At 40.3% G+C, this 13,169-nt stretch overlaps 1 protein-coding gene across 1 annotated transcript; it reads right to left on the reverse strand.

Annotated features, from left to right (window-relative positions):
- Nucleotides 1-5,268: 5,268 nt before the first annotated feature.
- LOC311087107 (extracellular superoxide dismutase [Cu-Zn]-like) lies at nt 5,269-7,082 on the reverse strand. Its single transcript, XM_084120351.1, has 2 exons — nt 6,968-7,082; nt 5,269-6,080 (listed from the first exon to the last, which is right to left on the reverse strand). Exon 2 carries the CDS (start codon nt 6,063-6,065, stop codon nt 5,409-5,411), a length of 657 nt encoding a protein of 218 aa, XP_083976477.1. The 5' UTR covers nt 6,066-6,080; nt 6,968-7,082; the 3' UTR covers nt 5,269-5,408.
- Between the last annotated feature and the right edge of the window lie 6,087 nt (nt 7,083-13,169).

Below are 13,169 nucleotides of genomic sequence, written 5' to 3' on the forward strand. Positions count from 1 at the left end.
AACTTCTTTTCCTCTTTGTTACACAAGGTTAATAGTTTGATCTAATTCTTCTGCTTTTCACATATAGCTATTTTCTAACTAAGAATTCAGATTCAGAATTAAATACACTTTTTCATAACTGGATAATCAAATATTAGGCACCTATCTGTCATTAATCTCTCATTTAATCTACACCAAAGCATCAGCATCAAGAGTTATGCCTTTGGCTCTCGAGTGTCTTGTGACCGATTGCACATGAGAAATTTGATACTGCGAAATTCAAATATTTGAAATGACACTGCTTTTTGACTTAATTCACAATGAAACCGTATTTAATAACAGTCGTGACTCGCAAACTACCCCATTTTCACAGCATTTTTGAGGTCTATGGCCTGAAAGGTTGACAGAAGAATCGCCGTGAAATAGCAGAAAGCAGCAGTAAAGCAGGAGACGAAGTGATAAAAAATTAGGCCTATATACTGTATATGTAAATGAATGATGAATGTTTTGGAATGAATTATTTAATTATGAATTATCTGGAACATGCTTCTCTTCGCAAAATTCCAGCTTTTTACAAAGATGCATAGCTAACATTTAAAAAAACATTAGTCAATCAAGCAAAAAAAAAAATTTAAAACACTTTTAGATTGAATCTCAACGCCAGGAATGTCAGAAGACATCGGTTTTGACTGGTAGGCTATCCAAAACGATCAACATACTGTAGTTTTGTCTGATACCCAAAGCCAGTTGAGAGGAAGCCAACGAATATATATATATATATATATATATATATATATATATATATATATATATATATATATATATATATATATATATATATATATATATATATATATATATATAAAAAAATCTGCCCAAACCATGGTAATACATTATATTCACTAGGGGTAGACTGAGTACAGTTGAGACACTTTTTACATTTTGATACTGAAAATAAGTGAATTTCCACATGACAGGCCACATGACATTTCATTAGCTTGTAGACTAAGATATTATCAATCAATAATACCCACAAGTAGTTTATATTTTCCACAATTATCTCATAAAAATAAGGTGCTTTTTGTCTCAACTTTGTCTCAACTGTACCCATATGTGGTACAGTTGAAACAGTGCATGGTACAGTTGAGACACCCATTTTTAATGATGTAAAGGTAACTAACCATTCATTGTAAATATAAAAAATAAAGAAAAATAAAGAAAATAATAATTAGGGGCCAAGCACCGAAGGTGCGGAGGCACCTATTGTGTTTGTTCCGTTTCTTATTATTATTAGGGGCCAAGCACAGAAGGTGCGTAGGCACCTATTGTATCTGTTCCCATTCTTATTATTATTAGGGGCCAAGCACCGAAGGTGCGGAGGCACCTATTGTGTTTGTTCCGGTTCTTATTAGGGGCCAAGCACCGAAGGTGCGGAGGCACCTATTGTATCTGTTCCCGTTCTTATTATTATTAGGGGCCAAGCACCGAAGGTGCGGAGGCACCTATTGTGTTTGTTCCGTTTCTTATTATTATTAGGGGCCAAGCACCGAAGGTGCGTAGGCACCTATTGTATCCGTTCCCGTTCCTATTATTAGGGGCCAAGCACCGAAGGTGCGTAGGCACCTATTGTATCCGTTCCCGTTCCTATTATTAGGTGCCAAGTACCGAAGGTGCGGAGGCACCTATTGTTTTCGTTCCCGTTCTTATTATTATTATTAGGGGCCAAGCACCGAAGGTGCGTAGGTACCTATTGTATCCGTTCCCGTTCTTATTATTATTATTATTAGGGGCCAAGCACCGAAGGTGCGTAGACACCTATTGTATCCGTTCCCGTTCCTATTATTAGGGGCCAAGCACCGAAGGTGCGGAGGCACCTATTGTTTCTGTTCCGTTTCTTATTATTATTAGGGGCCAAGCACCGAAGGAGCGGAGGCACCTATTGTATCTGTTCCATTTCTTATTATTATTATTCTTCCGCCATGGGAGTCTATGGAAGCCCATAGAACCGATTGCGGGAAAGTTGTAATGGTTTGACATTCTGATAGAGGACAGCCCCAACATTAAATACACCAATTTTGGTGTTTCTAAATCATTCCCTCTAGCGCCACCACCTGTCCAAAGTTTCAATAATATTTTTCTAATAACTTTTGAACCGTTTGGCCAATCAACAAAATTCTTTTTTTCCTCTGATTCCTGAGCTCATGACGATTCGATTGCACCCTATGACGTCATTTTCCGTTATAAAAATATGGCCGCCATTTTGAATTTATCTAAAAAGCTCCTTTTTCGAACTCGTCCTAGACGGTTTGTCCGATTTGCACGAAATCATCTTCAGGCAGTGCTGACCAAAAGTTATGGAATTCAAATTGATTCGTCAAACCGTTTTCGAGAAACGCTCGAACAAATTTTACGTAGCGCCTGCAAAAACAGTCGTAAGGCTGTATCTCCGCAACGGTTTATCGGATTCAGACCAAACTTGGTACATGTCATCACAAGCATGACCTGAGGCTACATGCTGCGTTTCGGCGCAGCGCCACCTACTGGTCCGGAGATATGAAAAATGGCTATTTTTGCTTATAACTTCTGAACAGTTTGTCCAAAAATCATAAAATTGGTCTCGTTAGATTCAGGACAACATGCCGAGTCGACTGATATCCAATTTTACCATATCGGCCATTTTGACTGTCGGCCATTTTGAATTTTGTGCTAAAATGCTGTATTTTAAGAACGCATGAACGGATTGTTACGAAACTTGGTATGGGTCATCAGCAGAATGTCCTGAAGGAGCGTGAGAAGTTTCGAAACAGCGCCACCTAGTGGTGAATTTTTTTTCTTTCAAATGCTTATAACTTTGGGTGCGGTCGACTTATTTTCACGAGACTCATCTAATTAGACTCCTGAAACCTTGCCGAGTCCTACGATACCAAACATGCTAGGTTTCGCCTTACGGTTTGTGTAGCGTTGTGATTTAGCGCTTAAAAAACATTTGGCTATATCTTCGAAACCGCTTGTCCGATCGAGACGAAACCACCGTCAGAAGTTTGGAAACATAGGTCGATAGTAAAATGTTAATGCCCAAATGCGAAAATATTGATAGTAAGGGGTAGTAAAATTCAATCAAAGTCATGTGTCAGTCATTTTTTACGTGTTTTTTTATATAAATGTCTATAACTCTGAAGTGAATTGAGATATTTTCACCAAAATTGACACACATATGTATGGGCTCACTCTGAGGACACATAAAAAAAATTGTGGGACTGAGCCTCTTGGTGGCGCTATAATAGAACAAAACATGAAATTCCCATTGACTTTAATACAGTTTTGTGAAATAAAATGCTATACTTAAATGCATTGGTGTAATATTACGAAACTCAGAATGTGCCAACAACACCATCCCCTGAAGGTACTCAAATTATTTCGAGACAGCGCCACCTAGTGGTCAAAAGTTATAACAACATTTCCAAAAAGGCTAATAACTTTTGAATAAATCTGGCTATTGAAATGCCACTGCTCTTAATAGATTCCTTGGGTCAAGCCGAGAACATAGATACCAAGTTTACGTTATTTGGCCGAGCTTCCTGTCCGCCATCTTGATTTTCATTCAACACCTACTTTTTCAAACTCCTCCTAGACCGTTTGTCCGATTTTCACCAAAATGGAATCGTATCATCTCCAGACCGTGCTGACTAAAAGTTAATCGAAAGTGATAATCCATTAAATTATATTTTTAATTACTGTTTCTCTGATTTTTCAGGCATTTTGCCTATAATCCTTTTTAAATGTCTTTAATTGCTCATTGTTGCAGTTGGTCTGACACTTTCGGACATGTTGGCATGTCTTGTCATCTGATTGTGCTTGGCCCCGATAATTGCTGCATGCAGCTATATTTACAGTTATATTTATTATATGCTTATTTCAACTGCTTTTTACAATATAAAAAGTGGTAGCTTACAATTACCTTAAATAGCTATTTCTACTTGATTAAGTGATGTTAAATATTTTATTTTGACATTAGTTAATTTAGATATTACCCCTTTTCCACTGTAGAATAGATTAAATTTTGTCTTTTCTACAGAACAGAAAGAACAAATACCAAGAGAAAAAATTATCATTAATTTTTCTTGCTACAGGTATGTTTTTATTGTGTAAAAATGCCTTAAAGTTTTATAGGAAGTTAATTGTTTAGCAAAACCTTTCATAGAGCAGGTCTTAACATTATAGAAAAGGGAATTGCTGTCACCTAGTGGTGACTCAAGAACATTAATAAAATACTATATAATTTAATGTGCATAGTAATGTGTAAAATATAATTGTAAGCTAAGTGATCCACATTTGCATCCATGTTCAGAATGAGTTCAAATTTCAACCTGAAATATGAATTAAAAGACAATAGTTAGAATCACGTGTTGACAAATCATGCTTTAAACATTTTTAAAACACTCCCATATGCAATATAAGTGTACTTACATGACATCCAGAAAACTATCATTTATTTACTGTGTTCAAAGAACATGAAGTCCTACAAGAGAAAAACAATATCAGATTATTCACTATCCTGAAACACACAGAGCCGATAGAGTAAGTTTAGAAAACGTCTCAGGTTACAACTTGTTCCCTGAGAAGGGAACGAAACACTGCATCGACTACGACACTTTGGGGAACAACCTTAGCGTAACGCATCTGATGTATGAATGAAACTAATCCAATCCTGATTGGACATAAATCTTGAGAGCTCTGACAGGTCAGAGCAAATTAAGTCTTTCTTCATCCGCCATCACGTGAAGTGGAGGATGAAAAGCCTGCAGAACCATAGGCCATGCCACATTAGATGGCACTTTAGGTACATAGACTGGCCTAGGATGCAAGATAGTCTTAATGACACTGGAGTATCACAACTGAAAAACCTTGTTTTCTCCCACTGGACTTTGTGTGTAGTGAGGTAAAAGGGGAGCAGGCAGTGGACCAAAGCACTGCAAGGCAAGGGAGGGGGATGGGGGGGTGGACTCAAGTTTTTTTTTGTTGCCCCGTTTGCATTTGTATTGTTTTACTACATTATTTTAACTAATATATAAATATATATTTTTTTTTTTTTGCATTTTGATTCCCTGTTAACTGTAGTAACAAACTGTCAGAATAATATACCCATTTGTTTAAATCTAGCTAGAAACCTTATAATTTAGAAAATAAAATCTTATGTCAGAGGTTATGTCTACCTTCAACAATAAGGGTGTCCTCTCTTGGAAGCTATGGCCAAAAAGCGTCTGAAGAGACCAGAAAAAAAAAAAAAAAAAAAAAAAAAAACACATGGGAATGTTCAGGTTGTGAAATGTACTTTAATGTAGGACACATACAAAGAATACACAAGGAAAAAATCATGATTATCCCATTTGAATCTGCCCTTCCACCATATCCGACTCCATCTTTGACTCTCAGTGTCTTCCTCCACATGTTTTCTTGGGGAGCGCTTCAGTCTTCTGCCACAGACTTGGAGTAGTAATACCAATCACACCGAGAGCAATTATCTCTCCAGCATTCCCACTGAGTTTACTCTCCTCATCTGAACCCATTCCCAGATCATCCTCCTCCTCATGAACCACCACCGCACGTCCCAGAATGGAATAAGGCCCAAAAAGCTTGGCGTCTGGAAGCGTCAGGAACTGCCTTATAACTCCTTTCTCGGAAGCAAAGTTGCCCAGGTCTCCAGGATGATGAGGGTGGTCAACGCCGTTTGGATTATAATGAGGACCAACAGTGCTGCTGCCTTGACTGAGGTCTCCATACTGATGGATGTGCATGGCACGCTCTTCATGATCGTTGGCAGGCAAACCACGGAGGTTGATTTTCACTTCTAAATCTCCATTGGGGAAGACCTGCTTGAAGAGGATTTGTCCAAAGATCTTTGGCTGGTTACGTGGCAAATTGGGGCTGGGAGTTACTTCACAAGTGGCATAGATTGTGTTGTCGAACTCCACGACTTCCGGCTGTGGAGCTTCGGCAGGCAAACAAACTTGATTTTTGGAGAACTCTCCTCCTTGTATATGCAGCACCAGCAATATCAGAGGGAATATTAGGATGATTTTCTCCATGTTGATCTTTAAAGCCTACAATGAAGAGTGGATTCAGTGAAATCATGCCGTTTGGTTTAAGAATGTAATATTTTTGATAAAAGGTCAAAGCTTTGAGAATGGAAGTTGCATTAGGTAAAATAGCACAACCAGATTAGTTTGCAACCGAAAACCATATAAGAACCAGCAACATAGTGTCGGCCCACATCTGGGCCGTGTGTAATCCACGTGTACCAGATGTGGGCCGGATCTGGGCCGACACTATGTTGCTGTCTGGAAAACTCTATAATTTTTGAATTGCTATGTATCCTTGTGAAAGAAATGTGCTTATTGGTATTGGATGTGTACCTGTAGTATCTTGAAAGTACAATAATAATAAAAATAAAAAAACCTTTAGGTCCACTTGCAGACAATAACACTGATGAATTATAAAAAGCCACTTAAGTGTACACACCATGCACTTTCATAAGTGTCACACCTGCCAGGCAAAATGCCTATGATATATACACACACAAACATTAACCAACCAATGACATACAGGTGAATGTAATCACACTAAAATGAGTCCAGGCAAAGGTTTATGGAAATGGAAAAGGTCTAGGGAGAAGTGCCCTCTGGTGGCTATCATAGCACTTCTGCTGGTAGGAATGACATTAAGTACATGTACACTTTAAAAAAAGTAATGTCAAACGAAGAGTTTTACTTTAAAGTATATTATGTTTTAAAAATATTTTTGTTGTGCTTTAAAGAAGTACACTTAATTTGATCTGTTGTAGCCTACATGTTATTCAATATTAAATATAAAGTTAATATTTTCTGATTCTGATATTTTTCACAAGGACAGGTAAAATAAAACACAACATCTATAAAAATGGAATGGAGAAAAAAAAAAACACAAGCCTAAAACAGCAAAGGTGCATTACCGTATAGCTGAAAAGTTGTCCTCAAGCCTGTGGAGCCTGAATATTGCAGTCACAAAAATACTACAACGCTTAATCCGTGTGCAGTCCTGACCTGGGGTTGAGAGAATGTTCCTTTGCAATCACACTTTTGGCTGCTCTTTTAGGAACTCACGTTGAGCTACAAGTTAACCATGATAATCTGTCACTAATTAAGTTCACCTGTGTTTCATTTAGCTCCCTTTGTTTGCCTGTTTATATATAGCACTCAGTTTATTCAGTTTTTTGTCTTGCATTGCACAATGTGTTCTCCATTGTAGATTATCGCCATTGTTTTGTGTTTATTAAAAGTACTACTACTAATAGATTTCTCTTCTCTTCATTTGGTGGTCAATTGTGACTAATTAATTCTTAGTGTACAATTCCACTTGACGTTCATGCTTGACACCACTTCTTATAGCAGATATTAATCTCACATACGTGAATAGCTGACAGTTCTTCTTTTTCAAGAAACCATTTCTACAGAATCTGATGTACCAAGCCTGACAAGCCTATATTACACATGCAAGTGGACTGTTATTTAATTGTCTTTGAAGGCAGAAGTAAACATTTCTGAGGGAATGGTTCTTCTATGGCATCGATGTTAAAATCCCCTTTTAGTAGATTGAATGCAGGTAAGGTGGGACACTTGTCATTTAGATACAGTACCTAGATGTTTATTTCTTTTTATTACTTTTGTTAACTTTAAGGTCCGACTTTAATATTTCTTTTTGAATACAGTTGATATGTGTTATTTGCAAGGTATATACCAATAAACATTTTGAGATCATGCACTCCAGACAAATTTCTTTTCAGGCAATGTGACCCATCCCTAATTTATCAAAAATGATCCTGGATCTTAAAAACACATGATTTATTAACACATCACACAAACATATTCCACAGCATAATTTAACAGACCCAAAAGCACATAGATAGGCTATGATGAGTAATACTCATCAGTTCACTCAATGCATGTGTAAAGTTCAAAACAACTAGAACATGTTATGTTGACATGAAATTTTATGAAATTTGAATATCAGATATCTTAATGAACTCTACAACATATTACAAATGGAACTACAACACATGCAACAACAAATAGGCTAACAAAAATTCAATAAGAGGAAAATTTAAAATGGTAACCATATTGTAAAAAAAAAATCTGTCTGTTTTCTCTAAACACTGTAAATGAACTTAAATTGTGTCCATATTTTAAAGCGTTATATTCTGCATCTACATTTTAATAATAATAATAATAATAATAATTTGTTACATTTATATAGCGCTTTTCTGCAAAGCGCTTTACATGGAAGGGGGAATATCCTCAACCACCACCAATTTGCAGCATCCACCTGGATGATGCGACGGCAGCCATTTTGGGCCAGAACGCCCACCACACACCAGCTTAATGGTGGAGAGGAGACAGTGATGAAGCCAATCAGTATATGGGGATGATTAGGAGGCCATGATGGACAGAGGCCAAGGGGCAAATTTGGCCATTGCACCCCTACTCTTTTTTGAAGGACATCCTGGGATTTTTAATGACAACAGAGAGTCAGGACCTCGGTTTAACGTCTCATTGGAAGGATGGTGCTCTTTGACAGTATAGTGTCCCGATCACTACACTGGGGCATTAGATCCCACATAGACCAAGGGTGAGCACCCCCTGCTGGCCTCACTGACACCTCTTCCAGCAGCAACCTGGTTTTCTCAGGAGGTCTCCCATCCAGGTACTAACCAGGCTTGATAACCTCTTACAATAACAAAAGTGTAGGTTGATGACGCATAAGCGGAATTATGGAACTTGTCGTCATGCCGAAGGATCTAAAAATGTTTATGGATGATTGAATACATTGATGTTTTTAACATGACTGTGGTATGAAATAGGTCGCGATTGCTAATGAGAGACAGATATCAGTGCCACATGCGAGTCCCGCGGATATAAAGGAATAAGGACATTTCATTCTACCGATCTACCCGCAAGTGCTGAATTAATACTCACACATACCCCTTTTCCACCAGCATGAACCGGGTGCCAGTTCAGAGCCAGAGCTATTGCCAGTCAGGAGTTGGTTCGACTGAAGAGCTCTCTAAGATCCGGTTTGCCTTTCCACAAGGTCACTGTATACATCTCATGTTGCCCAGCAACGCTAGCGTGGCAGCGGCAAACACAAACACACCAGGCTTGTTCGAGATGGTTCGGCTTCTCGCAGACCGATCGGCTCATGACATCAAAGCACTGCGAAAGCGATCCAAAAGCACAAGGAGTCGTATGCTCTCCAAACACTCCCGCAGCTCCGATCGGTCCGTTCCTAGTTTCCTAGTTCTAGTTTTAGTCCTTTTAGATCCCAGTTTTAGTCCTTTTGTCCCAAAGTCTGCTTGCCATGGTCCATAATGTTTCAACGAAACAACTCAATGAGCGTGCCGCTAGACGTAATGCAGTTGTCGCCCGGAAACCAGGGATAACGCGGATATTATATCATTGACAGGCGACAAGTAAACATGGACGAGCCATTATTTACAATTGGAATTTCTCTGAAATTAAAAATCTTTGGGAAACTTTAGGAATACTGGAAGTACACAACTGCAGGAAATAGATCACACTTTGCAAGTGATTTTTGGTTATTTTATTACAAAAATATTACAGCTTTAAAGGGTCATGAAACCCCCCTCTTTCAGCTCAAGTCTAGCTCACAATCTTTTTGAAAAATGCAACTTAAATGGGCATGGTGGCTGTGAGAAGAAGGGAGGGGAGTGGGTGTGGTATGGCATGGCAGGGGAGAGGAGAGGGGAGGGGGGGGAAACTGTCATCGCCAGTGGCCCATGCATATCGACTGTCACTAAAAATCAGTGGTAAAACGTGAAGAAATGCTAGATTTTTTTTTATAGCTGACAAAGTTAAAGTCTAATGAAATACACTGACACCTTATGTTTGTCCTTTCAAAAGTAACCGAATGCCCTGCTACATATATTAGCCTACAGTTATCATAATTCAAAATTTAAAACATATAAATGTACATGCATATGTATAATTATGTCATTATAAAATATATATTTGTTTATATACACACTATAAATGCATATATTTGAAAATAATACATTTTCCGCCTTAAAAGAAAACGTTCTGTACATAGCCTAGATCTACGCGCCCCCTAAACCCACATAATAAAGATGGACAGTGACATAGACATTTGCACAAATTAAGCATACGTTCCATACAATTGAGGTATTATCGAAATATCTACATTTTAATAATGAGTGATTATTTAACAAAAGGCAAAAACGGTCAGGGTTACATTTTAGACACACACACACACACACACACACACCTCTGAAGTGATAGAAAAGTCATCGCGACCGCAAGACGAAACCTGCATTGGTGTACAAGGCCGAAGTCCAACATTCTCCAGTTGAATGGTTGCTACTGTGCTACACACACATAGTTTAGAGTCTAGCCCTGGCAGCATCGCAGGGAAAGATGCACTGGAACTTTTGCACCATGAAAACAAACGCGCGTCCCATCATTAGGCTTGTTTGAGATGCGCCTTGCCTCGCCTGAAATGTATGCGAGAGTAGGCGGCTGCAGTGAGAGGAGGAGTGAAAAAAGCGCATTACAGCAACTGGCCTAAGCCCGGCCCAGATAATGACAGGTCGACAGATCCGAACGAACCTGCCAATGCTTGAGGAAAAACAACAGCCTCAACCCATTGATTATAAAGCCGTGGAGATGAAGAATTAAGCTGCAAAGAAATCCTACAAGTTCTTCTATTAGGCCGGGAGCCAGGTCCACTCCTCAGGATGTTTTTGCTACCTTTTTTCACTATTATTTCCTATTATCTTATACCTTGGGCCATCACAAGTTGATAATGACCACCCCCAACTCGGCCCCGTTTGGTCTCAGGGGCCAAAAAACACCCTTTTTGGGAAAAGCTTTTGGCGGAATGATGTAATTGTGAATATAAAGGTACTGCAGCTACATAAATGGCCACATAACCCTAAAATTTTGCATGGTGTATCCTGACACATAGGGGAAACTAGCAGAGAAAGATTCTGGGCATTTCTGCCTTTTTTCTGTCAAATATCACCCTCAACATACCCCAAAAGACTAAAAAATGGCTGTCCGCCTGACAAATTGTCATCAAAAGTGATAATTTTCAAGCATTTTATTATATACATCACTGCCTCAAATGTACATGAAAAACTTCCCAAGTTTATAAGCTTCAATTTAAGTCCAAGATGACCTTTCTATCTAGAGGATTATAGCTGGTATAACCAAAGTTCTCCACTGTACCTCAAATCGGAGAAAACAGAACTTTCAAGCATTACCATTCCTTATGGGTTCCATAAGTCCACAAAGTCCTCGCAACACAAGGAATAAAGATGACTCTAGTGTGTAGTCTGTTATCAAAAAAACAACCTTCAATAGAGTAAACGTTAGTAACCTTCTGTACAGGTAAACATTCTTTACAGCCAAATGGCAAAACTAAAATACAGCTCAAACATAAAATAGAAAACATTTATTTGGTTCTTAGATCTTTTTGCTGCTTATCCATGCTGTACTTCGACGACTGGTCATGTTAGTGTGTTGTATTAGTGTAGAATATAAACTCTCAATCATCATTTTCCTCATCTTCATCTATATTTGTATGGATTTCATCAGTTTTTGGAGCCAAGCACTTCGATGTGTTCTACATACCTTCAAGGAGATTGTGAATCTGAGCGAGCTTCTTCTTCTTCGGACCTCTCCACACTGGTGCGGGTGACAGCACAGCAGCGTGAGCGGTCTTTTTTCTCTCTCTTTCTTTTCTTTTTGCTTTTGTTTTGACTTGAGCAAAAAAAAGCTGTTCTTACAGCTGGTAAGGTGCGCTTGAGAGCACTCAAAGGCAACGTGGTCGAGAACTTTGCCCAGCAGAAACTGGCTGAAAAGCAGACTGAGACCATCAAGCACATTCTGCCGCGGCAGTCAGCTGCTGCCTCCACCCCATTGCCCACAGCCCCTCAGCCTGCTCGTCGCCGGGGCGGCCTTCTGTGTCTGCCCTCACTCCCGCGCCGCAGCAGCAGCCTCCACCTAAGCGGAGCCAAGGAGCCAGTCGCAGGCAGGCCCCCCCCCACCCGTCCCAGGCCCCTGCCAAGCAGGGCGGAAAGCCAAGAGCAAGCAGCCCTAGGACGGGCGACCCGGAGATGGATCGGGCCATCCACTCCACTACAGTGAGAGCAGCTGATGCCCATATCTTGCGAGCAGAGATCGCAGTCCTACTAGGACGCGATAGAGCCAGTCCCTCCAGCCGATATGAAGTCAGGGCACTACAGTCCCTACTTTATTGTACCCAAGAAATGTGGTGGGTTCAAAATGCTCATGCAGAAACGCATTTTCGAATGCATCCGTCCCCAAGATTGGTTTGCAGCGATCGACCTGAAGGACGCATACTTTCATGTCTTGATTCTTCCTCGACACAGGCCATTTCTGCGCTTTGCGTTCGAGGGTCGAGCATATCAGTACAAGGTCCTGCCCTTCGGGCTGTCCCTGTCTCCCCGTGTCTTCACAAAAGTCACGGAGGGGACCCTTGTTCCCATGAGAGAACAGGGCGTGCACATCCTGAACTATTTCGATGACTGACTCATATTAGCACACTCTCGAGATCAGTTATGCGAACACAGGGACCTTGTGCTCAGGCACCTCAGCCAGTTGCGTATTCCGGCCAACTGGGAGAAGAGCAAACTCGCCCCCATGCAGAGGATCTCTTTTCTTGGTATGGAGTTGGATTCAGTCGCACAGACAGCACGCCTCACAGAGCAAACGCGCTCAGTCGGTGCTGAACTGCTTGAACACCTTCAAAGGTAGGACCCTGTGCAAAGTCAGGGAGGACGAGGAGCAGGTCCTTCTGGTGGCCCCCTATTGGCCCACCCGGACCTGGTTCCCAGAAATCATGCTCCTCGTGACAGTCCCTCCCATTCCTCTGAGGAAGGATCTTCTGACTCAGAGACAGGGCACCCTATGGCACCCGCGTCCAGACCTCTGGAAACTCCATCTCTGGTTCTAGGTGACTTACCCCCAGAGGTACTTAACACCATCACTTCTGCACGGGCGCCGTCCACGAGACGTGTGCCTTGAAGTGGAACCTGTTCGTCAAGTGGTTTTCTTCTCGCTGAGAGGACCCCCGAAGATGTTCAATAGGGTCCGTGC

Source organism: Abramis brama, assembly GCF_963993115.1.
Source record: "Abramis brama genome assembly, chromosome: 7".
Lineage (NCBI taxonomy): Eukaryota > Metazoa > Chordata > Actinopteri > Cypriniformes > Leuciscidae > Abramis > Abramis brama.